The sequence below is a fragment of the Zalophus californianus genome, chromosome 6, assembly GCF_009762305.2.
Source record: "Zalophus californianus isolate mZalCal1 chromosome 6, mZalCal1.pri.v2, whole genome shotgun sequence".
Classification (NCBI taxonomy): Eukaryota; Metazoa; Chordata; class Mammalia; order Carnivora; family Otariidae; genus Zalophus; species Zalophus californianus.
Genome location: NC_045600.1, coordinates 36,192,839 through 36,220,165, shown reverse-complemented (window position 1 = coordinate 36,220,165; position 27,327 = coordinate 36,192,839). Strand labels below are relative to the sequence as shown.

Sequence of the window (27,327 nt, the reverse complement as noted above, 5' to 3'; positions counted from 1 at the left end):
ATCCTAAGGAGGTCCTTATGTGGTTCTCAAATGTCTGACTACATTTGAATAATAAATATCTTGCAATTCTTTTCAAAATAATTCAAGAGATGCAAAAGGGATGTCAACCTTACTTTACAAAAAGTCTCCTGTAAATCTTCATAGTCTTCAAAAAGCCTCTTCCTAATTGTGCCTGTTAAAGACCTACCGAAATTGGCAGTAGAGTGAGGCTTTCATGTTCTCACTTGCATTCTCTTTTTTAGGAAGCACTAATAATTATTAATTCTAAAAGTCTGGTCAAGTATCTGAAAGCTGTTGAAGAACTGAAAAATAATGTAACTGAGGATGTAAAGCTGTCTTTGGAAGAAAAGAGTAACAGTGTCTGTGCCAAGTGGGAGGTAAGAACATGCACACGTGTCTGGGGTTCTGCTTACAGAGCTGACCCCGGGCCTGTCTGTGGTCAGTCACTGTTGGCAGTCCCCCTGTGTGCTTCGTATCTCAGCGAGGCTGATCCTGCCATTCCCAGGGCCCAGCTGGCTTCTGTGTTCAACCAAGGACAACACGGTTTAGAGATTAGAGGGTGATTGGAGGGAGAGAAGGGAGAGTCCACGTCCCTCTCTTGGGCAGTGTCTCTGGCGGCTGTGTCTCCCCTGGCTGCAGGTTCCAGGGTTCCACCTTCTGATGTCCCTTCTGTCTGGGCTCCTCTGAAGCCTCCAGCCCAGGGGTAGTAGCAGCCTTACGGCCGGGCTCATCTCCAGATCGCCTTCCGGTCCCCTCTCTGGCTTCTCTGCTCTTTCATCTCTTGCCTGATCAGTTCCCTGCATTTAATTCACTCTGAGTTAAATACGTAGTGTTTCCTGGGACCCTAGTTGGATCCTGACTGAGATAACACATCAATCCATACACACACATACCGAGTTTCCTAGCGAAATAGGCGTGGGCATTGGTGGCAGACAGACCTAGATTCAGCAGCTATGACCCTGGGTAAGTTGTTTAACTTCTAGGAATTTCACTGATAAAATGGGGATAACCCCAACTACTTGGCAGGATTATTGCAGGGATTTATCTGACACAGAGATTGTGTTCGAGGAAGAGTGATTAGTATTCAGTGTGTGTGTCTGGAGAGAGAGAAAAAATAAGGTAATATAATTGAATGTCTGCTGTTGAAGGGGCTCTTAAAACACATTTTAAAATAAACTTTTAAAATTTTAGGACAATTTTAGATTCATAGAATTGTTACAAGGATAGTGCAGAGAGTTCCTTCCAGTATAGGCCATGCCCAGTTTCTCCTTATCTTATCACCGTACGTTACTGTGCTACCTTCGTCACAGTTAACGCACTCATATTGATTCATTATGTACTTCAGTTTATACTTTATTCCTATTTCCACAATGTTTCCCTTCTGTCCTTTTTTTTTCCTCCTTCAGAATCCCATCCTGGAGACAGGGTACAGTTCCGTGCTGTTTCTCCATAGGCTCAGCTGTGCCTTTTGTAGATGTGTTGTCTCAGTGTGCAGCTGGCTTTCTGTTTTCTTAATGGTGTCTTTCACAGCTAACACACGTTTTTAGTTGTTAGAAAGAAAAAGAAAATACGTTTCTGGGTCTGGTATGTTTTAAAACGTCCTCCCCAAAGACACAAGGACGAACCAGAATGCCATTTAAACCCCCTTCCTATCCTTTGTTACTACAAATATTTTTATTGTGTTTTTGATGAAAATCTTTTCAATATGCCTCTGTGGGTTTCTTTTCTTTCTTTCTTTTTTTTTGTAGTCTCTTCATCGTGAGATGTCTTTGTATATTCAACAACTGAAAATAGACATTGAAAAAGAGAAACTCAGTGACAATATTTCAAAACTCGAAAAACAAATAAATAAAGAAAAGAAACTAATTCGCAGAGGGAGGACCAAGGGTCTCATCAAGGAACATGAGGTAAACCACCTGTTTCCATTTAAGTGCTGTCATTATTTTGGAGTTTATCCTACATTGTTGAAGGATGTTGTTGTGTGTGTCCTTAGCCTCGGATTAAACCTGTTCTGAAAATTACTTCAGCACTCCCGTCCGTCCCCTGGGAATTATCCCTTACAGGGTTCCAGCTCTAACTACAACGTGTGCTGCTGGCTTTTTAGAAGTGAGAAGAATTCAGCATCGAGTTAATATTTTTGCTATGTCTCTGTGGCCCCTGTCCTTGAGACTCTGGTTATAAATGTGTCACCTGTTGCAAAAGTACCCACAGTTGATTTTGAGGGGACATGGTGTCCTTAGAACTGCTGCTTTTGGAAAAGATAGCAAATTGGGGTCTCATGACCTCTCGCTGGCCCCCATCCTATATGATTTTTTCCATTTATTTGACAGTATTGACTCCTCTGATTTCCTTTAAGTTTTCTACTGCTGTGGCTCTCCCAATATCAATCTCTCTTGCTTTTTCTTATTATTTTTTGGGGGAGGTGGGGAGCTTCTTTTTAGTGTCCTTCACAAATTTCTCTCTCTTCAAGTAGTCTCTACATCCAGTGTAGGTCTCAAACTCACAACCCCGAGATCAAGAGCCGCATGCTTTACCAACTGAGCCAGCCAGGTGCCCCACAGATTTCTCTGTTTTCATTGTGTTATCTTAATGTTTTAGTTTTGAGAGTCTCCATTTTTGGGTGGTTTCATGCCTGCTCTAGGGAATTTTATGCCCTCTGTGTTTTGTTTTGTTTTGTTTTTAAGATTTTATTTATTTATTAGAGAGAGTGTGTGCACACGAGTGGTGGGGAGGGGCAGAGGGAGAAGGAGCGGCAGACTCCCCGCCGAGCAGGGAGCCCAGTCAGGGGCTCCATCCCAGGACCCCGAGATCCTGACCTGAGCCAAAGGCAGACGCTTAACCGACTGAGCCACCCAGGCACCCCCTTCTGCCATTTTAATGATAAAACCCTGTCTGTAATGATAGTGCCTAAATCCCTCTCTGCAGCTGAGTCCTTTCCTCTGCGCTCCAGGTTCTGAGTAGTAGATATCACCAGTGTTCTTCAGAGACCTGCCGTTCAGTGTGTCCAAAACCAGCCAATAACATCTCCTCTCAAACTTTGCTTCCTCTTGTGTCTCTTGGTCACGAAGGACAGTGTCACCTGCAAACTCCCTCCTCCCCGTCCCCTTTCCTTCCCACTCAGCCGTGATGGAGTAGGGTGCCGGGCCCCCTCGGTTACTCTTCAGAACACATGCTTCTTTTCCTTCCTCTCCACCAGTGTTGCCATTGCCCTCCACCTGGGTGATTCTCCCCGTGTGATAATGGCCACATCATCTTCCAGACCCATCACCGGAGAGACTGCTGTTCGTTCAGAACAGCTAGGGCCTTTTTCCTCTAGGCTCTTCCTTCTGGTAGGAAGGACCTCTCTCTGCTTTTACTTGGAGGACTCGTCTTGTTCTTTCCGCACCTCCCTCCGCTGGTTCCCGCATGTGAGGTAGATTCTCTCTGACTCCTTGCGGCAGACAGTGGCTCTCATAACACTTGTCACACTAGGTGCACACTGTGTGATGAGTGTAGGGGAGGAAAAAGGTTTTTTCATCCCTTGAGAGTCCCTGAGAATGGAACTGCCAAAGACAGAAGAACAGGAGAAAAGCATACAGATTTTATTGAATTGTTACATGCACATGGGAGCCTTCACAAGAGAATGAAGACCCAAAGAAGTAACCAGAGAAGTCTCTTTTAGACAAAGAGACCACACATTTGCAAAGAATTGACAAGACAAAGATAAAGGTTAGTTTAACAAGGTTTGTTTGCAGATTCCTCTGCTCCTGTCTTTGGGCTGATGAGAGAGTTTGTCTCTCATAAAAAGAAACTTTTATTTCCAGCCGTTAAGCAGAAAGCGGGGAGCTTTTCTGTGTTTACTGCTTCTTAATTGCCTTTAGCTCAAAATAATTTTCACGTCAAAAAGGCATATTTTGGGGCCCGCCTGGCTGGCTCAATTTGTAGAGCATGCAACTCTTGATCTTAAGGTCATGAGTTTGTGCCCCACGTTGGGCAGAGAGATCACTTAAAAATAAAGAGGCATATTTTTGGGGAACGTATTCTGGTTTCATTCACTGCATTACTGGACTGTCATTGAATCCCTTTCAGGCTGACTTCCTCATCTTTGTTTCTCCAGTGCCCATTACCACACCAGGCACACAGTGGATGGCCTATAAAAGAATGTGGTGTTGAAGTCACACACATCTATTAGTTTCTAATCCTTATGGACTAATCATGTAAACTCCTTTGAAGCACATTTCCTGCTTTATTTCCTCAATCAGGCCTGCTTTTCTGAGGAAGGCAGTCTGTACCAGCTAGATCACCACATGGATGTCTTGCGGGAGCTATGTGAAGAGCTGACTTCCCAGAAGAGTCAACAAGAAGTGAGGAGAGTACTCAAAGATTATGAACAAAAGATAGAAAGACTTCGGAAATGTGCTTCCGAGATTCGTATGACACTGCAACCCACGATGGGAGGCACGTCGAAAAACAAGTTAGTGCTTCTGAAGAATAACTACACATCAGGGGAAAACAAAATGAAGCTCCTTGTGAAATCAAATGACAAGGAGTGTTCTTTCTTCTCTTTTAGGCGTGATTTTTCTTCCTCTATTTTAATATGCAATTTTGATTCCTCCCTAGGGAGACCATGAACACGTCTGAGAATGGCGGAAGGAATGCCCACAGTGAGGTGCCATCTGCAAAATCACATGATCAGCCATCAACTGAAAAGGTGTTAAATGTAGATAATGTATTTTAGAAGCAAACCCAATGAAAAAGGCCAAATGTACAGTAATCCACTTCTCGTTAATTGTTGGTTTTAATTATCTAATTATTTTCATCAGCTGAGAATTCCCATTTAAATAATGCAAGGAATTACAATACAGCAAACCAAAGCTGTAGTGAGCATCACTTTATCTTCCTCTGAGGGTGCAAACGGGTCTTTCAGAAGGAGACCATTTGCAGCCATAATGAATACACGCTGTCTGTGGACATTCCTGTTGAGGGTACAAGAGGTGGAACTTAATCTGTACAGATTCCTCAGCTTTACTGAGCTGAACTATTTCATTTACCATTTGTCTTTTTCTCAGTATAATGTCCTTTACTTTCCTTGGGAATTGAATTTTCTGAATTCTTGAATTTTTAGTAAGTGGGCATGGACTAGATGTCACAGCCGAGACTGCCAGTCAGAAGCTGTGGGGAAGGACGAGGTGTATTTGACTTCAGAGGTCTGCATCTGTGTGCTAGACTTCTGTCCGCTTTCGACTATGGCTCTGTGGTTACAGGCAGAGACCGTATTTAGGGGTTGGGAGAACACCATTTCTGTGCTGACATACCAATTAGAAGGTGAGATTCAGTGTCATAAATATCCTCTGTCCTCCGGGAAGGCCTTTCTCGGAGCTGAGAAGCTTCAAATATGTTGTATTATCTCCTGGTTTGGGGTATAAAGAATTAGTAACATACCTTTGTATTATAAAGTGTTTATCTTTTCCAGATACTTAAGTATATTGAAATATATTATGCTTGTGTATATATATTCCAGTTGTATATTCCATTTGTATATGTATATCCCAGTTAAGTATATTGAAGATACTATGTTTGCTATTTTGCATATTTACATAGGCAATGGGATCGATTAAGAATTTTAGCCTGAAATTCAAGTTAAAGCCTCAACAGGAAGAAAGCTCTATGGAGAAGTATAAAAAGGATCACAATGCAGCCCTCAGTAGTTTACAAGAGAGGTAACCCCTTTACATAACTGGAAAAATCCACCAACAATCTTTCATCAGTGCAAACATGTTATATTTTAATACATGTTTATAATCCATTAGTCATAATGTTTTGCACATGGTCCAGTAACTTAAGCAGAAATTCCCTGAGATGTCCTCATGTATAATTGACAGTAATTAAAAAAATGTTTTGTCTTATTGTTAAAATTAAGTAACATTGCATTTAATTTTTTTCCAGGTATGATATGCACAGAGAAAATCTTGAGCTGTACTTGGAAAACAACAAATTCAGAATTATTTCTGATTTCTCCAGTGATGAGGAAAGGAGTAGTGCTTGTCTGCAGGATAAACTGACAGATCTACAGGTAATTATGGAAAATATTATTAGAGAAGTTTTATCTTTTATTAGAAAATAATACCACCATGAGTATAGAATTCACTATTTTTGTTGAGGTCACGTATGCTAGATGTTTCCAAAGAATTCTCTTTGTTGGATTGCATTTGTAACATCATTCTTTTTCAGAGTGTGCTATGCAGTCAAGTATCAAGTCCAGGAAAGACTGTTTCAGGGTCCTAATTTATTGCTCATGCTCTAATTTGGTACTCAAGGTACTGTGGCTTGCAGAGTTTTGGATTATGTTTAGGATGGGAATGAAGGCTTCAAAAGAATTGTTCAAAACAATGTGTTTGAAGGCAGTTTAAACCAGTAGTCCAACTGTGTTGCTCTCAAATTAACAATACATGAAAAACCAGTGGCTCTGAATATCTGTTTCAGTCATCATCATCTTGACCAAATTGTCACATTGTCTATCTAATGTTGGGGCAGTAAGGAAGGGTCAGGCAGTGGAGGGATATTTCACTCTTGAGTGGTGGATAATCTTGCAGAGAGCCATTTGGCTCGGGAGCTACAGAAAAAACTGTCTAGTGTTGGGCACACCAATCGTAAGCCCTACAAATGAAGATCTTCCTTATTTATTATTATTGTTTTTTTAAGATCTTCCTTATTTTGAAGACAATCTGTGCAGTGCAGAGCACGCTGTTGTATGCTTGGAAGTGCATTAGAATGATCCCTCACAGAAAACCCAGCAGGTGGTGGAAAGGGCCATGGGAGAGCCTACAGTCCCCTCCCATATTTTATAGTTATCTTCCCTTTATGATGCCAGTTCCTGAGTCACACCCTACCATCTGGCTCCTCTCTATTTTCCATCTGAGTAAGCAGAATTAATATGTTAAAATCTCTGTTGTTCAAGTGATGGATTTAGCACGTTTTCATCACAATTAAGAAACTATCTTGAGACCTTACTCCAGTAACTGAATAATGAGTTCGTTATGAAAGCTATAATAATCCATGGGGAACGTGAAGAACAAATTATAATGATCAGCACTCAGTAAATTCTGTAGCAGTGCCTTTAAAAAAAAAAACCACCACCAACAAGATAGGGAGCTAGAATAGTATTGAATTTTTAGGTGTTTAATTATAAATCATAACTTAATTTCATTCACTTCTTATTTGATAGAAACAGTTTTGGTTCACTCTAGTTTTATTTTCAGTTTAGGGAGAAACAAAGATTTATTATCTAGAGGAACTAGGATATCTGTTCTTACATTACATGTATCTTTCTGAATTATATTCTGTGCACCTACTTATGGGAAGGGAGTTTGGATTCCTTTGTTGGAAGGACTCCCTTGACTTCTGAGAACACAGTTAAGATTATTGTTCCCTGAAGGATACTTCACTTGTAGATGGTTAGAAAATATTTTTAAAATTTAGTTAAAATTAAATTTAATTAGTTAGATATAAAAATAATTTTAATGTATTTTCATATGAAACTCTGTGTTAATAGTTGGCAAATGCCTCATTTTGTAAGAACAGAATAATTGTGCCTGTTAACCCACTAGTTGATAGATTACTTTATATGTTTCACCTAGGTCTTAAAAAATGAAACTGATGCTTGCTGGAAAGAGTTTGAAATCACTTCGTTGAAGTTAGAAGAACTTGACAGTGACGTAAACAAGCCTTTTATAAGTAACACGAGAGACAGATTAAAGGAAAAAGAAAGAGACTTTCAGATGACTCTTAATACCAGGTATAATTCTGAGATCTATTAACCATGAATTTACCGAATTTACTGAATTTTTAATGCTGTTTTAAGCTAGGCTAGTATGATACTAAGTATGCTATTGTATTTAGTTGTCACAACCCCGGTGAGAGAGGCTACCATGATTGCCATTTGACTGATGAGGAAACTGATACTCAGGGAATATAAACAACATAACCAAGCCACTGCACTGGCCAGAGATTTAGGTGGAACTTAAACTCTGTTGAGTTCCAAAGGCCATGCTATTCTTCCCCCTCACTCTGTCATTCCCTCTCCCAACCCCTCTGCCCTTGGGCATGAATTTGGCCATGTCACTTAACTTCTCTGGGCCTTGATTTTCCCCGTTTCTAAAGTGAGAGTGCTGTTATTATCCCCTATACATAGGATGTGTTTCCCCAGGACACATCCCCATTTTACATAGGAGGAAACGGGGGCTCAGAGTCTATATGTTATTTGTCCAAGGTCACACATTTCAATTTATTATTAGTAGAGCCTATTTCTTTGAATTCTATTATGTTTTCACTAATAAAATAATTTATAATGACATTTCTTTGTCATTAAAGGCAAACTTAAATTACATTCAATATTTTGTATTTCAAAAGGTAGGGAGAGGCACTTGGGTGGTTCAGTTGGTTGAGCATCTGATTCTTGGTTTCGGCTCAGGTCATGATCTCATGGATCATGGGATCAAGCCCCTTGTTGAGCTCCACACTCAGTGGGGAGTCTGCTTGAGGATTGTCTTCCTCTGTCCCTCCCCCCACTCACTTTCTCTCTTTCTCTCTCTAAAATAAATAAATCTTAAAAAGTTTAAAAAAAAAAAGGTAGGGTAAGGCTTAATATATTTTACAACAATTTTCCACTCAGTGTGGTATGTATTAAGCTATTAAGAATATTGGATATAGCAAACAACTTATTCTTTGGCATTTTGGATTGCTGGGTTTGGTTTTTGAGGGTTTTTTTGTTGTTGTTTTTATTTTGCTGGGTCTGGGTTTTAATGTGATGATCTGTACATATCATTGTATGTATTCTTATTCGGTAATTATTTTCTGTTCTTAGTTAAATCATGGCATTAATATGTTTTGTAGAATATCTTTATGTTGTCTTCTTCCATTATGTCTGGTTTATTTTTCATCCAGAATGGAATCTTTGGAGATGGCGCTGAAGATTGTGTCCCCTGTGGAGAAGGAATCACTTCTACTCTGTGGCTCGGACCTGCTCCTCCATGAAGTAGCTGTTCACGAATTTCATGTCATTGATGCTGATAGCATTTATCAAAACCTGAGGGTAAATATAACTTCTCCCAGGGTGCTCATAGAATAATTCAGTTCTTCAGAGATTTTTAATTATATATCAATAGTATATAGTTCGACTATAAGCAATGGCAGAAAAGTCTTCAATAATTTAGACTTATTTATTTCTCAACTCTCAATTCCTTGCAAATTTGAAAGGAGGTACTGTGGGGTAAATAATGAGGTATTTTCTTTGAATTCAAAACGAAGGTTTGCTTATGAATATCTTCGCCAATGGCTGAAATCCTAAATATTGTCCTAGACTCACATGCAGATTCTACAGTTTGCTTACTCCAAGTCTCATTTTTAAAAAAAAATTTAATTTAAAAATTTTTTAATTTAAATTTAATGTAGTTAACGTATACTATTAGTCTCAGATAGAATTTAGTAATTCATCAGTTGCATATAACACCCAGTGCTCATTACATCACGTGCCCTCCTTAATGCCCATCACCCGGTTACCCCATCCCCCCACCCCCAGGTCTCACTTTAAATAAAAAAAAAAATTAAGTTTTATTTTTCAGATTATAAACAGATGTCACAACAGTTTAATCTCTATTTTTACTGAAGCAGTAGATATATATACTTGTTTTCTTTGGGGGATTGGAACATCAGGAAGGTTATCAGATAATGAAACAGCTGGGCCATCTAATGATTTGTAATTAACATGTTTCCTTCTGTTGAAACTGTCAGCCTGGGCAAACCTGAGAAGCAATTTTCTAGATGCCACCTAGTCATCATAAGTGTAGGTTCATTTCTGATGTGCAGCCTTTTTTTTCTTCTGCCTCAGTTTTTTTTTTTCAGCATTTCTTCCTTTATTTTAGAATATCCAAGATTCCATAGCCAAACAGATTGAAGTATGTAACAACCTGGAACAGTCGGGTGACTTTGCATTAAAGGAATTACACCCACTTGATCTACGTGCAACACAGAATATTATGCTAAAACACAAAACACAACTCGAAGAAGTGAACCACAAGGTCCAGAGGAGTAAAGATGCCCTCAAAGCTCTGGAGGAGTTTCTGGCTTCTCTGAGAACAGCTGAACTCTCTTTTGAGCTTGTTACAGACCTTTCAGCCTCAGATACACAGGTAGTACTAGAAAATACTGTGATGCTAGAAAATAAAGAAAGAGAAATTAGCCTGATGAAGGACCAGGCCAGACATCTGGATAAACGTTTGAAGATGCTCGGCATAAGCTTCAAAGATGATAACCAGGGTGACGACACTTGCGACAAACTCCTTGTTGCTTTGTCCAGAAAGTTATTTGAGACACGTGGCTATGATGTGCAGGAAGAGTTCATGAAAGAAAACAAATTACTAGAGACTTGTATTTTCAAAAATAATGAACTCCTGAAAAACATTCAAGATGTGTACAATCAAATCAGTAAAATCAGTCTTAAGGATCCCACTGTTCCAGCTGTGAAACTACGGTGAGTCTCATTTCCGCCCATGTCCCGATGCAGGAAAATGCTTTTCCGTGTTTTCAGTATCTCTTAGGTGAGAGAATACTTCCTATGCCTTTCTACTTCTGTTCCATCCTGCTCTGCTCAGCATTCAGCATTTTCTACAGACTTTTCAAACAAGCTTCATTTTTGTTGTTAGTGTGCCTTCACAAAATGCTCTATAATTTTTTTCTCATTAAAGTGTGCATTTCATGGACACAGGAAGAGTGAAATAAGATGTGTGTAAAGTACTTGAGTTCCTTCAAAGTCCCTTATAGTGACTTTGTTACTTATTATGGGGTTCTCGTGATGGGGGAAGACCTAAAATACTCCACACGTTGGATAATAAAGAAGTGGTAGAAGATACACATGCCACGCCCTGTCCCTACTTCTTCCTGAAGTATTTGGTTTTCTCCTCTCCTCCCAGCAGGATTGGGATGGGGGCTGAGTGGGAAGGCATAGGATTGAATTTGAGAGGTCAGCTAAGGTTAGTGCTGATTCTGGAGAATGAGCAGAATTGCAGTAAACTGAGGCGGGCAGCCTTCTGTATGAGTGCTGTTATTTTAATGCCGGTGTTCAGAGCCAGCCTCCAGGTCCTGCAAGTGACAATGTTAGCAAGTTACCTTTGGGGCCTCCCCTCTCCTGTCTAAATCATTCCCATGTTCCGTCTCCTCTGCCCACCGAGTCCCTCAGGCTCAATGCTCTCTTGAGGCTCTTCAGGTGACCAAGCTCTTCCCTCTGAAATTGCCCCGTGCTCTCATCTCAATGAGACTGTCATTTCCACAGTGCCCACTTTAGTGAGGTGTCGAACTAATTACTAATTTCGTTATTTATTGTTAATAAATTTTTATTATATATTTATAAATAATAAGTAATGAATAAATTAATGTTAATTTACACATAAAAATCTATACATTGATAAACAATAAATTGCTTTAGTTTTTAATTTAGTTGTTAATACAACAAATACGTGTTGTGTGCTAGGTACTATTTTAGGTACTGGGGATATAGCAGTTAACAAAATAGACAAAAACTCTTGTCCCTGATAGAGCTTTTATCTAGTGAGAGGAGTAAGATATTCAATGTTTGATGGTGATAAAAGCTATGAAGAAGAATTAAGCAAGGAAGGAGGGGGGGTTGTAATTCCAAAAGAGTCATCAAGACAGTTTTACTGAGAAAGTAAATCTTTGAGTCAGATGGGATGAGAGAGCTAGCCCGGTGACTACAGGAGGAAGAGCCTTCCAGGCTGAGGGAGCGTAAGGTACGAAGGCCAGAGGTGGGAATGGGCCGCATTTCTGAGGAGAGGCAAGGACTTGAGAAGGTCAGCGGTGAGAGGAAGAGGTATGAAAGGGGATCAGAAAGGGAACAGGTGGGATGGGGCTTAGCTCAGGTAGGGACCTGTGGGCCATGTGATAACTTTGGCTTTTTCTTGGAGTACAATGGAAAGTCATTGGAGGGTTCTGAGCAGATGGAAACGATTTGGTTTTCAATGTAACAGGCTCTCTCTAGCTGACGTGTTGAGAACAGAGTGTAGGAGTCAAGGGAAGATACAGAAAGTCTAGCTTCATCTGTGGTAGGGCATGATAGTGGCATGGACTAGTGGTGAGGTGGCAGAAAGGGCTAAAATTCTGAATATATTTTGAAGACAGAGTCCACAAGATTTGTTGACACACTGTACCTAGGTTATAAAAGAAAGATTGGAGTCAAGAATGATTTCTAGGCTTTGGCCTGAGCAACTAGAAGAACGGAGTTACCATCAACTGAGATGAGAAAGAGTGAAGTTTGTCAGGTATTGAATGAAAGATCAAGTGTGCTCGGTTTTAGAAATGACAGGTTCAAAATACTTACTTGACATTCAAGTAAGGATATCAACAAAACTCATAACAGTAGATGGAGTCAGGAGAGGGGGCTGAGCTAGAGGTATGCATTTGAAAGTCATCAGTGTCTAGAATTCTAGAATGCTATTTAAAGTCATGAGATGGATGACATTGCCAGTGGAGTGAGTTCAGATAGGCCACACAAGAGGGCTGAGCTGCGTGCTCCAGGCACTCCATGTTAGAGATTAGGGAGATGAGGAGGAACCAGGCAAAAGTACTGGGAAGGAGTGGCCAGGAGGAGGAAAATCAAGAGTCCCAGGGACAAGTGAGGAGGCCTTTCAAATCTTAATCTGGCTTTCTCTCCTCTCATCTCTGCTTCTGTTGTCACTCTGAGCCTGCTGCTGACCAGTGAAGGGAGCAAAGATTGAGAATGGAACACGGGTTTAGCAAGGTGGAGGTTTCTGGAGATCTTGACGAGCAGTTTTGGAGGAGCGGTAGGGAGTGAAAGCCTTATGGGAGTGGATTCCAGAGAGAAGTGGAAGAGGGAGGTAGAGGCAGTGAGTATGTGATAAAAGCAATTTAGACCTAGGTGAATGGAGTTAATCCTTCCAGGATTAGTTTGCAGGTTAAAGCTCTTAGGTCAAATGGTTTTTTTTTTTTTTTTTTTAATTTTATTTATTTATTTGACAGAGACAGTGAGAGAGGGAACACAAGCTGGGGGAGTGGGAGAGGGAGAAGCAGGCTTCCCGCGGAGCAGGGAGCCCGACACGGGGCTCGATCCCAGGACCCTGGGATCATGATCTGAGCCGAAGGCAGATGCTTAACGACTGAGCCACCCAGGCGCCCCATGACTCTCTCTTTTTTTTTTTTGATGGGGAAGAGGTTTTTGTATAGAAGGTAGAAATTCAAGATTTCCTTGCTTGTTCCTTTCTCCTTGGCCTCCTCCACTCTTCCTTAGGAGCTTGCAGGGCATGATCATCCATCTCTTTTCTTCTCTCCATTCTATGCTCTCTTTCCTGTTCACACACACACTCTTTCTCTTTTCTCTCACATACATATCTACTCCCTTTACAAGTGCGTTCACCACAGAAAAATTCTACTGCTTGTGGTTTTGTATATTTATTATGTCTAAAATACCAAATTAGTATTCTGGAGATGCAAAGAGCCTCATGAACTCTGTAATAGGACTGTGTAATTTTGATATAATAATTTGAGGGCAAATTAAAGTTAGCGTGCTCCCCCAAATTACCCATACTTGTATTGAATCAGATTGGCTAATAACTGGCTATCAAACTTTTCTCTTTCGTAATCAAGGAAAAAATCACTAATGAAACTGGATAAGGATCTAGATGAATATGAAGAAGAGAAGAAAAGCTTGCAAGAGATGGTTAATTCTCTTCCACAGTTCAAAGATGGCAGAGAAAAATCATTGAATCAACAGTTCCAAAATACAGCACTTTTGTGGGAGAGTACAAAAGCTTCAGTCACTGAATGGTAAGGAGAAAAATCCCTCCCAAATCTGAGAAGTTGTTTGTAGCACAGTTAACTTTTTTGAAATATGTTGAAAACACATTTACATGGATCCAAAGAGGGGCAAACGTGAGAGTTTCATACTGGAAGCTCATGGGGCCAATGTCTGGGCAAGATCTGGGATCCTGGATTATAGCCCAATGAATTTAAGAGGGATAACAAATACACAGTGTGCTTATGACTATTATTACCCCACCTGTGTTAGTTTCTGTTGCTGTTCTGTAACTAATTACTGGAAGTTTAGTGGCTGAAAAACAATAGAAATTTATCTTACAGTCTGGAGGTCGGAAATTCTGAAATGAAGCTGCCTTCCTTTCTCAGAGGCTCTAGGACAGAATCCATTTCCTTGTCTTCTAGAGGCCTCCTACCACTTTCCTTGATGTGTGTCCACTTCCTCCATCTTTAAAGCCAGCCATGTGGCATCTTCAAATCTTAATCTGGCTTTCTCTCCTCTCATCTCTGCTTCTGTTGTCACGCTGACCCTCCTGTCTCCCTCTTAAGGACCCTTGTGATGATATTGCACCCACACAGCTAATTCATGGTAATGTCCTTATTTTAAGACCCTTAACGTAATCATACCAGCAGAGTACTTCTTGCCATGTAAGGGAACATATTCACCGAATCCAGGGATAGGATGTGGACATCTTTGGGTTTGGGGGCATTATTCTACCACATCACCCTATTTGAATGGCAAACGTTGCTTGTCACTTACCACCATCTTTTCTGCAGAGCCTGGGCAGGCTCAAAAGTTTTCTTAACTATGTGATAGCCATTACCTACCAGTCTTAGTTGGCAGTTCTGTTGAATATTCTCCGTGCATGCCTTCTTCTTTCCCTTACTCTCTGCCTCGACAGAGAAGTGATCAGGAAGGCTGATCCCTAACAGACTGTACCAGCCAGGCCAGTGGGTCCAGTTGGAATAGGAAGTGGGAGGTACTAGTAGGAGATTTGAGGATAAGCAGAGAGAGAGGTCAGGGTGGTCTTAACCCCTTCCCTTTCCAGCGGGTGGTTCTGGCATCTCCTACTGGCACCCTCCTGTCTGGTTCAGGGGACTTTCTCCCTTTCCCCTGAGGCTGAGTGGTATAATCTGTTTTTGCTCTAGTTAGTGCCTCAGCTCCCTGGACGTTTCCCTTAACTCTGCTCACCTCAGTGGTCCTTTTACACAGAACTCTGTCTGGGTGCACCTCCTGTGTTCTACTGGAAATTGAGTGTACAGTAGTCAAGATAAAGCCTGTCTGTGGTATTTGATCTAGTCTACCCTTAGATTTTATAGAGGAAAGAAACTGAGGTCCAAAGAGGCTAAAGTAACTTATCTAAGTTCACATGACTGATTAGTGCCCAGCCAAAAGTAGTGCCCAGTAAGTATCCTTACTGCCAAATTATCTGTATTACTTTACTTTTTTTTTAAAAGATTTTATTTATTTATTTGACAGAGAGAAACACAGCGAGAGAGAGAACACAAGCAGGGGGAGTGGGAGAGAGAGAAGCAGGCTTCCCGCTGAGCAGGGAGCCCGACACGGGGCTCCATCCCAGGACCCTGGGATCATGACCTGAGCTGAAGGCAGACGCTTAACGATTGAGCCACCCAAGCGCCCCTTACTTTACTTTTTAAAGAGGGCTAAATCTAGAATGAGTTAAATAGACATAAACCAACTATGACTTGCTGAATTAGTATTGAAACAATCTCCAAGAATAGTGCTAGGGAGGTACTGTTTTCCAGGATGGTTTTTGGTTAATGATGAAATTGAGATGCTCTTTTCTTAAGATTATGAATCCTGTGTTTCTTTCTAGAGCTTATATCGGGTGGTTTTTTTTTTTTTAATTGATCTGGTGAAAGTCATAATCCAATGATTATTTATACCATCCATTTGCCAGATAACTGTATGTGCCGTCATTCTTAGGTTGCATTGGTAAAACAATATGCTAAACTATGTCAAGAGGAAAAATCGTATTCTAAAGTATTAATATTATTATAGGATACTTACAAAGAGAGAGAGTGGTTTTCTTATTTTTAGAGATTTACCTGTTTTACTTTTTTTTTTTTCTTCCATAGCCTTGACCAATGTGAAAGAGTTTTGGAGCTCTTAAGACAATATCAGAATTTTAAAAGTGTGTTGACTGCTTTGATTCAAAAAGAAGAGAATGTCATCTCCCTTCAGGCTTCCTACCTGGGAAAAGAGAACCTGAAGAAGAGGATAGCAGAGGCGAGTCCAGATTCCAAAGGAAACTACACAATGGCCTTGATAATAAAGAGGATATTATAAATAGAGTCATTTTTGAAACTTGGCTTAAAAGAACAGTGACCCCATTTTATCAGATATCTAAGACCTTATTGAAGTTATTACTAGGGCTTGGAATAATTCAGTCCCCAAGTTGATGCTGGGTTGCTTGTGTGTGTTTTTTTTTTTTTAAGATTATATTAGTTTATTTGACAGGGACACAGCGAGAGAGGGAACACAAGCAGGGGGAGCGGGAGAGGGAGAGGCAGGCTTCCCGCCGAGCAGGGAGCCCGACATGGGGCTGGATCCCAGGACCCTGGGACCATGACCTGAGCCGAAGGCGGACGCTTAACGACTGAGCCACCCAGGCGCCACTTGTGTTTGGTTTTTGATACTGGTGGTGTGGTTCTGTTGGAGTCTGGGTTCACCCCTGCTACTACCTCTATATAGTTTTGACAGTCTTTGCACTGACCTTCTACCAAAAAGGAACCTGAGACTTCATTTTAGGCTCGAGAGAATGAAGGTAGTAGGAAGGTAGTAGGAAAACCCCTCCATTTTTAGCAGACAAAGGAATAATTACATTTTTATTTATTCGTTTTCTGTAAAGATGTGTGAGTTTACATCCATGATGCTCCATCTGTATTCATAGCCTCACCAATCACAACATACTCTAAGAAGAGTAACACTTCTGGACACTAGATGTCATTATTTTCTACGATTTTAGGTGGTTATCAACCAAAGTGGCAGAATGGAATAGTTGAAGAATACTGCTACTACACTATATTACTCTACACCAGAAAGTTGCTTTTGCTACTGGTTTTATGAGTCCTATGCTAAAGTGCTGTTAAAGGGTCAAAAGCATGTGGGAAATATAATCTACTTGATACACCCGATTGTTAGCAATTTCATTGAACTTCCCAGTTGCTGAGAGATCTGAGAGAGAATCAACCAGATTCTTACAACTTAGTCTTTATCTAGAACTCTTATTCCTGAAGCTGAAGTGACATTCAGGGTACGGACACATGGCCAGAGCTATAGATGAGGTGTAGCCTCTGCCTGAGACCTACTTTCTCAGACTCAGTCTCTTGGAACTGACCAATTACAAAGAACCCTGTTTGGATACCAGTTGTACAATATGTGACTGTCTAACTGGTTTCCTATGAGATTGATTATTTTTTTAAGATTTTATTTATTTATTTGGGAGGGGAGAGCATGAGTGGGTGGGAGAGACATAGTTCACCCTCATGAGTAATCAAAGGAAACCAGAACTACTCAAAAATACCTTTGTTTGCCTTTTGGTAGTCAGCGAGATGTGTCCTCTTATGTTGCTGGTTAAAGAGTAGATTGATACTACCCTTTTAGAAAATACTTCTACAATATTATTCAAGATCCTTGAAGATCTGTCTACCATTTGACCAAATATTTCATTTCTAGGGATCTAGCCTAAGGATATAAGTATGGAAAATTCTTAATACCAAAGACATTAATGGCAACACTTTAAAAATTTACTAATCTCCTTCTTTTTTCACGGGCCGAACTATGCCCCTCCACTCCAATAAATGATTTGTCCCAGAAGCTGGAAAATCCTGAAGCCAGAAAAATTGGTTTTATTTGCAAGTAAGATGAGCATGTGGCCTTGAGGTTTTAAGTAACACTACTACTACTAAAAATGGTAATGATGTTGATAATGAAATAGCTTCTACCATGTGCGCCACGTTCTTCACACATTATTGTATCATTTCTTTCCCACGTAAGCCTACAAAGTAAGTAGTATTAGCCCTGTTACACTGGTGGGAAAACCAAGGTTTAGAGGTGTGTTTTTTTTTTTTTAGACAATTTTAGAAGTAACTGTAGGAGTTTTAATGTTACTAAAATGGTGTCATTAATAAAGAACAAAGAAATTCCACACCCCTGCCCTGTCAGTTTTCCTGATTTGCTGTGGAACTGTCAAAGGAGATATACACTCAAAAAATAAGACCAATGGTATTGCTCTTTTATAATCTGCACGAGTGCCCAATACCCCAGCAAGTTCTCTGGGGAAAAAAATGGTTCAAGCATGTGGGCCAGCCTAAATGTTTATAAGACCTTTATCTCCTCCAGTTCTAAATCCAAATCTTAGAATCTTATCACAGAGTAGCTCAGATGTTAATACAGTGACCTGGGTTCTTCACCTGATGTGAAGACAGGTTCATAATGCTAGTCTCAAGGATCTTACTGTTGAACAATAAGGAAGCAACATAGAGGGAAAAAAAAAAAAAAACCATATCCATGTATTGAATTTTTCAGGTATGCTGATCTTGCTTACCAGCAATGTCCAATTTATTTATGTCTTGGAATTTGTAAAAAAGGTAAAAAGTGACTATAGAGGTTAAGTAACTTCCCCAGGATTATATGGCTAATAAATGGCATAATTGTGACTTAATCCCAGGTCTGTGTGACTACAAAGTCATGTTTCAATCATCATAACATTGCATTTCCTGTAAACATTTGAAATATGTATTTGGCAGAAGTAAAAATTGGTTAACTTTGCTTTGTTCCACTTTCTCAACTATAAAGGTTTGCTCACCAAGATATTTTAAAAATTAACAAAATAACTAATTACCTTTAAGAAATGTGTAAGAGGGGGACACCAGGGTCGCTCAGTCATTTAAGCATCTGCCTTCGGCTCAGGTCATGATCCCAGGGTCCTGGGATCGAGTCCCGCATTGGGCTCCTTGCTTAGCGGGGAGCCTGCTTCTCCCTCTGCCTGCCCCTCCCCCTGCTTGTGCTCACTCTCTCTCTCTGACAAATAAATAAAATCTTTTCTTAAAAAAGGAAAAGGTATAAGGGCCCAGGAGTTTCTTACTATGTTGAGAATCTTATATCTAGTATGGTATCTAGCATATGAGCATTTTATATATTTGCTGAAATATTTTGTATGGAAGCTATACAAGTTCTAGTACACTAATATTTTCTCAGATGCTTTTTTAAGTGTCTGAAAAAAAAGCACATTTTAATACTGATGGTTAACATAACTTTCAATTAATTTTGTGATGAAATAGATACTGTCTTCAGAAACAATCCATTTCTGTAGTATGTATTTGTAGCGTGAGACTTTACACCAGTGGCTGAAACATGATATACCACTGAGAACTTTTGTCTTCCAAACCGTAGAAACCTGGATGTTTATCTAGAATATGGGACCAGATTTCCACTCTCTTTAATGAAGGACAGAAGTGCAAAAGTAAGACTAAAGGCTAGAATGTCAGGGGACTATTCAAGTTTGGGAAAAGGCAGAGTGAGTCTACTTTTCCTTTATTCTACCCTTTCCATTTATTGTGGAACAAAACCCACAGTTCCTGTCAATGGTGAAAGTACCTTCTCTTGCTCTTTCTTTTTTTCTTCTCTCAGTGGTGGCTTGTGTCAGTGTAACAACAAAGTTCATTTAATTTTTTTTTCCATTTGATTGAACAAAATTTATTATGCCCAATGCAAAGAGTCCTGTGCCAGGAGAGAAAACACTGGAGTTTGCATTTCATCTTTATAGATGTATCAGTCAGCCTTTAGTCAGGAGACAGAAACCTCCCCAGTAATTTTTTCTCATTTTAAATTTTTATTCAATTATTGTTTCAGTTAAACTTTTATTTTGAGATAATTGTAGATTCACATGCAGTTGTTAAGAAATTCTATAGAGAGATCCTGTGTACCCTTTACTGTAAGTTTTCCCAGTGTTAAATCTTATAAAAGTACATAGTACAATATTGCACTCAGGATACTGACGTTGATACAGTCGATAAAGAACACTTCCATCACCACAAGTACCCCTCGTGTTGTCATTTTAGAACCCTCCTGTTTCCCTCTTGTGTGTACATACAGTATGTAACCTTTGGGGATTGGCTGTTTTCACTCAGCATGATTCTCTGGAGATTCATTCAGGTTCTTGCATGTGTTGATAGTTTGTTCCTTTTTCTTGCTGTGTAGTATCCTATGGTATGGTTGTAACCATAGTTTGTTTAATTATTCACCACTGAAGGACATCTAGGTTGTTTATAATTTTTGGCTATTATAAGTAAAGCTGCTATAAACCTCCGTGTAGGGGTCTTATGTGAATAGAAGTTTTTATTTCTCAGGGTTAACTGCCCAGGAGTACAGTTGCTGGCTTGTTTGTTATTGTGTATTTCATTTTGAAAGAAACTGCCTAGCTATTTCCATCAGTAATGTGGAGTGATCCAGTTTCTCTGCATCATTGCCAGCATTAGATATTGTCTCAATTTTTTTAAGCCATTCTCATAGGTATGCAGTGGTATCACATTATGGTTTAATTTGCATTTTCCTAATTTGCTAATGGTATTGATAATCTTCCCTTGTGGTTGTTTGCCATCTGTATGTCATCTTTGGTGAACTCTCTCTTCATATCTTTTTCTATGTTATTTGGCCCTAGGGAGTGATTATTTTCTAGAAGTTTTCTGTCGTTCTAGATTGTCCCATTTTTGGTTCTCTAGCTGAAGAAAGCAAACTTCCCTTAGGACTTTTTTTTTTTTTCCCCCCCGTGCTTCTCCAGCACACGCTCTGGGATATCTGAGGGAAAAAAGAAAATGCAGGGAATTTACCACCAAGTTGGTGCTCAGGAGATGATGCCCCCAGTTGTTCAAGAAGGTATATGATATCCAGGGTTTTTCGTTGTACTTAATGGGGAGAATAGGGAAAATTATATCTGTATTTCCAGAAATTTCCTCGGGTGTATATATTTTTTTAGATATTTGCTTAATGAAATCTATTTTCAAATTTTATACAATTGTTTAAAATGCTCAGGTGAGAATGGTAGGCTGAGTGAAACATGAAGATTACATTAGTCAGCTCTCAAATTTTATTTTGTAGTTTAAGGTCATTGGCCTTTTGATAAAGTAGTGTTTCACCTCCATGTTAGAAGTAATGTGGAGTTAGAATCATGGAAGATTAAAATTGAAGCCATATTAAAGATGTATTAGAGTTCTGTCTGTTTTATTCAGATGAGCATGTAGGTTCTTCAGCATTCCAAAGATGATTCCTGTTAGAGGAATCTAGGATCCGCCATTTTTTATACTATTGAATGAAGGTGCTTTTTTTGGGTAGACTGTTATTTCACATGGACAAGAAACATGGTTTTAGATGATTATAATTATTTCATCATGCAGAGTGGGAAGAAATTTGGGTGTAACATTATTGTTAAATGAGACGGTTAGTGTTCTAAAAACTTTTTATTGAGAAAGTGGGAAAATAACAGCTTGCTTTACAAAAGTATAATGTACAAAGGAAATACTCTGTTATGAATAGCCAGTAATATAATTTTGGTTCTTACCGGTTTTTCTATGTAAATATATCAAAAACATGGTACCTATCTTTTTTACAGATTGAAATTGTCAAAGAAGAATTCAGTGAACATTTAGAAGTTGTAGACAAGATTAACCAGATCTGCAGAAATCTACAATTTCATCTAAATAAAATGAGAATTTTTGAAGAGCCTCCTTTTGAAAAAGAAGCTAATATTATTGTGGATAGATGGCTTGATGTGAGTGACAATTTAATTCACTAAAAATTTTATTTTGTAGCCAGTCTTTTCTGTTGTATCTTTAATATTTTTATCTAATTATAAAGTTCAAAAGTGTTTATTGTAAAATGTTCAAATAATATAAAATTTATGACTTAGGAATTAATTTCACCCCCAGAGTTGGACACTACTAACAAATGGGTCTATCATCTTTGAGATATAAAAGCTTATACTCAACTTACTTAAAATAAACTAATTAATATAGAAACCATTCAAGATATTCATGTTGAACTATATATTTATTTAATACAGTTTGGGTTGAGTAATAATTGTATTCTTATGAATTACAGAGTAAGAACTTGTCCGTGTTATATTTTCTTCTGTGTTTTAAAAGCACCTTTAATTTATGGTTTAGAAATTAGGAAGACTATTGCTTTGAGTTGCCTTTAAGTGGCAGCAGTGTTTTTTGTGGAAGGAAGAACTACGTGATATGTTAAAGCACATTTTTTTGTTGATAAGTAAAGCAAATTATTTAAAAGCAAAGGTAAACTAAACTTGTATTTTAAAATAGAGTGTGTCTGAGACAATGGTTTTTATACTTTTTACCACTAAATGTGTTCTTTCTATTTTTTAATTATGGTAGATAAATGAGAAGACAGAAGACTACTATGAAAATCTTGGTCGAGCTCTAGCTTTATGGGACAAACTTTTTAACTTAAAAAATGTCATTGATGAGTGGACTGAAAAGGTCCTTCGAAAAATGGAATTACATCAACTGGCTGAAGAAGAAAGAGAAAAGCTGAAGGTAATTTGTAACCGAGATAAAATGTATGCTTTTTGTACACAGCTGATGTTTGATATGGAGCTTGCTTTCTTGAAGCAGAGTGGAGAAATCACAAAGAAATGTCTTATTTCTTTCATTATCCCTTGAGTGGGACCTTTCTGTTGTTTCCTTTGTGATATCTAGGACAGTGTTAGCAGGTATTATTAATCTGGGGTTGACAGACACCCTAGTGGTTCGTGGATAAAATGACCTCATATGGGAAAAATTGCATCTTTATTTTTATGAATGTCTAACCAAAATGTAGTATTGGTTCCAATTATGAATATAGTCAATAAACATAGTAGGATGAACGTTATGTGTGACTTTGTTATCAAGAAAATTACGGATATTTTTGAATCATTATCCAGATGTAACTGTTACCCTTTATCACTACTTTGAAATTACGGTATTTAGTAGTGTCACTTCTAGATCTTATTATTTAAGGTATTAATATAGAAACATATATTACTAGAGCAGTAATTATTTTTAATATTTTGATAACTGTAACTCAATTTAATTGTTTTCCTTTATAATCCTACATAATTTATCTCACATTTTGTTTTTAAAATGTTGTTATGCAAAGGGTCCACAGGATTCACCACAAACTATCAGAGGCATTTATGGTATAAAAAATGTTAATAACTCCTAGAAGAAGCCCCATCAAAATGCATAATTGTTCCCAGGTGATCAATATTGGTCCCAGGGGTTGGCAGACATTTTCTTAAGAGGTCAAATGGTAAATATTTTAAGCTTGTAGATCATTTGGTCACTGTCACAACTGCTTAATGCTGCTGTTGTAGCCTGAAAGCTTTCATAGACAATACATAAATGCTTGGAAGTAACTGGGTTCCAATAAAACTTTGTTTATAAAAATAAACTGCCAGCCCTTAGACTATTAACCCCTGATCTACATCATGATTATGGACAACCTTCATAATTTGAATTAAGTAGTCTCTCCTTACAAAAGATTAGGAAAAAATACCAGGGCAAGTATGAAAATCTTATTAGAGCTTCAAAAAAGGCTAGTTTTCAAAACCATAATCTCTGGTTTTGCCATTTGGAAAGATTTTAAGTTATCTCTTTTAACCCTAGGAAGACTTCTTTCTAATAGCTTATTTATGTATTATTCACTTGGATCGCATGAAATCTCAATCTTTGTTGGTCAGAAAACAGTCAAATATTAGCAATTATATCTGGTTTGGTGTAATAGAAAAATATGTGTGCATGAAGGCTTTGTAGTGTGCCAGATCTAATGCTTCATTTGTTCTCTAATCTTTGTTATTTTATCCACTTTTAAATTCACATATCCATTTTTATACATTTGAAAAAGGTTTTCAAAAATGTATAGAGATTTATGAGTTTCCTTTGTGTATGGTGATAGAAATTATGATTTTCTAAGTGTAAATAAGTCCCTTAAAAATGCCTTGATATGCAGGTTGTTTAAAAATGTGAAGTTAAAGATTGTAAACTGCCAGCCTGTGGGCCAGATTCTGTCAACAGAGTGTGTGTGTGTGTGTGTGTGTGTGTGTGTGTGTGTGTGTGTGTGTGCACGCACGCACATGCGCAGTTTGTATGCGTGGATCTATGAAATGCAATGCAGGCGCTATATTCTGTGTAGTACAAGCCTGACCCCCTCTGTCATCTTCTAGTTAGAAGGCTTCACTCAGTTGTAACATTTGCCTGACTCATAAAGTCACTTGGGTTTATAACTCCTAGGACTCCTTCAAAAAAACAAGTGATTTGGGGGAAATTCAAAGGCCCTCTCAGTTTCTGTATATAATAATAGTAATCATGGATGCCAGAAAATAAAGTATAAAGTAAAAAGATATTTTCCATTAACATTATTTGTTATAGGAAGAGTTACAAGCCCATGAACAAAAATCTTCAGAGTTTTCTAAAAGAGTGGCTAAAATCCAGTGTCTCCTTCAAAGCAGTGAAATGCCCCTTGAACTGCAGGTAAGAGAATTTTTATTTGACAGTTGCAATTAAAGCACTCTAAAGTAATGTTCAGAGGTGGCTGGGTGGTGCAGCAGATTAAGCATCCCACTCTTGGTTTCGGCTCAGGCCCTGATCTCAGGGTCATGAGATTGAGCCCCACATTGGACTTGCACTCCGTGCAGAGTCGGCTTGGGTTTCTCTCTCCCTCTCCGTCTGCCCCTCCCCCCTGCGCTCTCTCCCTCTCTCTCTCAAAAAAACAAACAAATCTTAAAAAAAATAATGTTCATAAACCAGAATTCTAAATCTTAAAACTAAAATAAAGTTAAGATCATTATTTAGTTCACCTTTATTCAGTTCCTACATTAAATCCAACTAAATTTTTAATAGTTGGCATAGTTCGTTATATTTGTTTAGAATAAATATTATTTTTGTATTATTTTATTCTCATTTCACTTATTTCCAGGGCTCCTGTATAGAGGTATAAAGTAACAAGGGTTTCCTCTTGAGTGTCTTTTGGCCATGGGAAGGAGAATATGGCTCAAGTGATTCTGTGTTTATTAATTGCTAGATGCAGAAGCAGGGAGATTGCCCCAAGTGTGGTTTTCTATTGTGTGAAGAGATTTCTTACAATTTTATTTAGATCAGAGTGCACAGTGGCTGAATATGATGTCCGGAGTCAGACTTTCTGTGTGGGGTCCTGGCTCTGCCACCTACTAGCTTTGTGATCTTGGGCAAGTTACTTAACATTCTAAAGCCTGTATTTTGTACATAAAGTGCTTACCACAAAGCTGTGCCTATAATAAACATTCAATAGATGCGGATTTGATTTTTTTCTATATATTTTAATATATTTTCAAATGAATGTCATGAGATGGCACCTCAATTGATATGCTAGATAAAACTTGTTTCAGGGGGGAAGGACTCAAATTAGTCTTTTGCAAAAAAAAGTCCGAATGTCAATCTCAGTTTTTCATATTATTCTTTTTTAAACAATTGGAATTGTATCAGTGATGTAGAACAATGAAGAATTAATTTCGCATTGAGATGAAGCAGTCTCAATTCATTCTCTAGCAATGCAGTTGTCTTAAAATAGTTAAATAGTTAAATATTATTTAAGTCTTATGTTTCCTGATTTCAGGTCATGGAGTCCTCCATTTTAAACAAGATAGAAAATGTAAAAACGCATTTAATGGGAGAACCCAACCACTCTGCTCTCAGTGGTAGCACAGCTGAGCTAAGGGAAGATCTTGACCAAGCCAAGACCCAGATTGGAATGACCGAGTCCCTCTTAAAAGCCCTGTCTCCTTCCGACAGCTTAGAGATCTTTACTAAACTAGAGGTACGTCCCAACTGTTTCTCTTCTGTGGTTCAGATTTATTTTCACCCTTATTTCTGATAGCTTTGACCTCTTGAGGTTAATAAAAATAGTTACTAAAAAATGAAAGTCGGGGCAACAACTCAGAAAGACCATTTGTGTATAGGTAGCACTTTCACCTTTGAATTGCTTTGTGGGCAGTGATTATTTGATATTAAAATTGCACTGTGTTGGGGGTGGGGGGATGGGTTAGCCTGGTGATGGGTATTAAAGAGGGCACATTCTGCGTGGAGCACTGGGTGTTACGCACAAACAATGAATCATGGAACACTACATCAAAAACTAATGATGTAATGTATGGTGATTAACATAACAATAAAAAATTTTTAAAAAATTGCACTCTATCATACATTTACTGGCTAAGGTAAAGCGGGTCCTCCCAACAGAAAATCATTTAGATTTTTACAAAAACAATGGAGATCTATTATGCTTTGTGTAAATTGAGCTCATTTTGAGACTTAATTGTTGTTTGTTTGTTTATGTATTTAGGAGATACAGCAGCAAATCCTACAGCAAAAGCACAGTATGATGTTACTTGAAAATCAAATAGGTTGTCTGACTCCTGAGCTTTCTGAATTAAAAAAGCAATATGAAAGTGTCAGTGATTTATTTAATACCAAAAAAAGCGTTTTGCAAGATCACTTTTCTAAGTTATTGAATGGTGAGTGCAATGTTTCTCTTAACTGTTTCTGGGAATCTTGAAGTCTGAATAAGTCTTGTGAACATGAAGGCTTATCTAAGCTGTGCATACAAATGGTTGCAGAGATTCTAGTTAAGGAAAGGGATTTATTTATTTAGTTAGGATTTATTCAGATAACTCTTTTTGGGGGAAGCACCCACTGATCTATGCTTATTGTAAATAACATCTATTTCTTTCAAGTCCCAAATCTTTATTTCATGAAAGAAGGTCACCAACATTTTCACTTCTGACCTGCTCACCGTAGTGAGTGGATCTGGGGATATGTCTGTGAGCAGGCTGCCCCTGCAAATGTCTTTGGGTGTCCTGTGTGCTTGGAAAGGAGGTTTGGCATAGAAAATATACCACAATTTGGGGCGCCTGTGGGCTCAGTTGGTTAAACATCCGACTCTTGATCTCAGCTCAGGTCTTGATCTCAGGGTCATGAGTTCAAGCCCCGCACTGGGCTCCATGCTGGGTGTGGAGCCTACTTAAAAAAAAAAAAAAACTAAACTAAAAAAAAAAAAGAAAAAGAAAATATACCACAGTTACTCTCTAGAATCTGTTAGCCTCAGAGTTGGGTTTCAGCTTATTACCACTTTATACAATGACCTGTAGCCATGTCATGCAAAGCAAATTTCAAAGTCTCTTACTTGAACAAGGTGTCTGAAGTCTCCCTTGAATGAATGCAGCTTCCTTTGTTTTTTCCTGCAGATCAGTGCAAGAACTTTAATGACTGGTTTGGCAACATTAAAATGAACCTTAAAGAGTGTTTTGAATCATCAGAAACAAAAAAGAGTGTGGAACAAAAGCTACAAAAACTTTCTGTAAGATATGTATATATATGTATATAAATTTTAATCAAAATTTATGAAAACAAAAATACTAGAGACATAGAACTGTATTTAAGTAGATAAAATCATTA

General features: G+C 38.5%; 1 protein-coding gene across 1 annotated transcript in view; it reads left to right on the top strand.

Moving 5' to 3' along the window:
* The window catches only part of SYNE2 (spectrin repeat containing nuclear envelope protein 2), a 313,984-nt gene that overhangs the window by 116,336 nt on the left and 170,321 nt on the right, over positions 1–27,327 (top strand). The window contains 17 exon segments of the mRNA XM_035727838.1: positions 243–377; positions 1,749–1,907; positions 4,242–4,453; positions 4,600–4,690; positions 5,581–5,699; positions 5,926–6,052; positions 7,617–7,774; positions 8,923–9,070; positions 9,900–10,507; positions 13,651–13,830; positions 15,919–16,069; positions 21,453–21,611; positions 22,234–22,395; positions 24,268–24,369; positions 25,490–25,690; positions 26,216–26,387; positions 27,117–27,229. Coding sequence (XP_035583731.1) covers positions 243–377; positions 1,749–1,907; positions 4,242–4,453; positions 4,600–4,690; positions 5,581–5,699; positions 5,926–6,052; positions 7,617–7,774; positions 8,923–9,070; positions 9,900–10,507; positions 13,651–13,830; positions 15,919–16,069; positions 21,453–21,611; positions 22,234–22,395; positions 24,268–24,369; positions 25,490–25,690; positions 26,216–26,387; positions 27,117–27,229 — 2,997 coding nt within the window.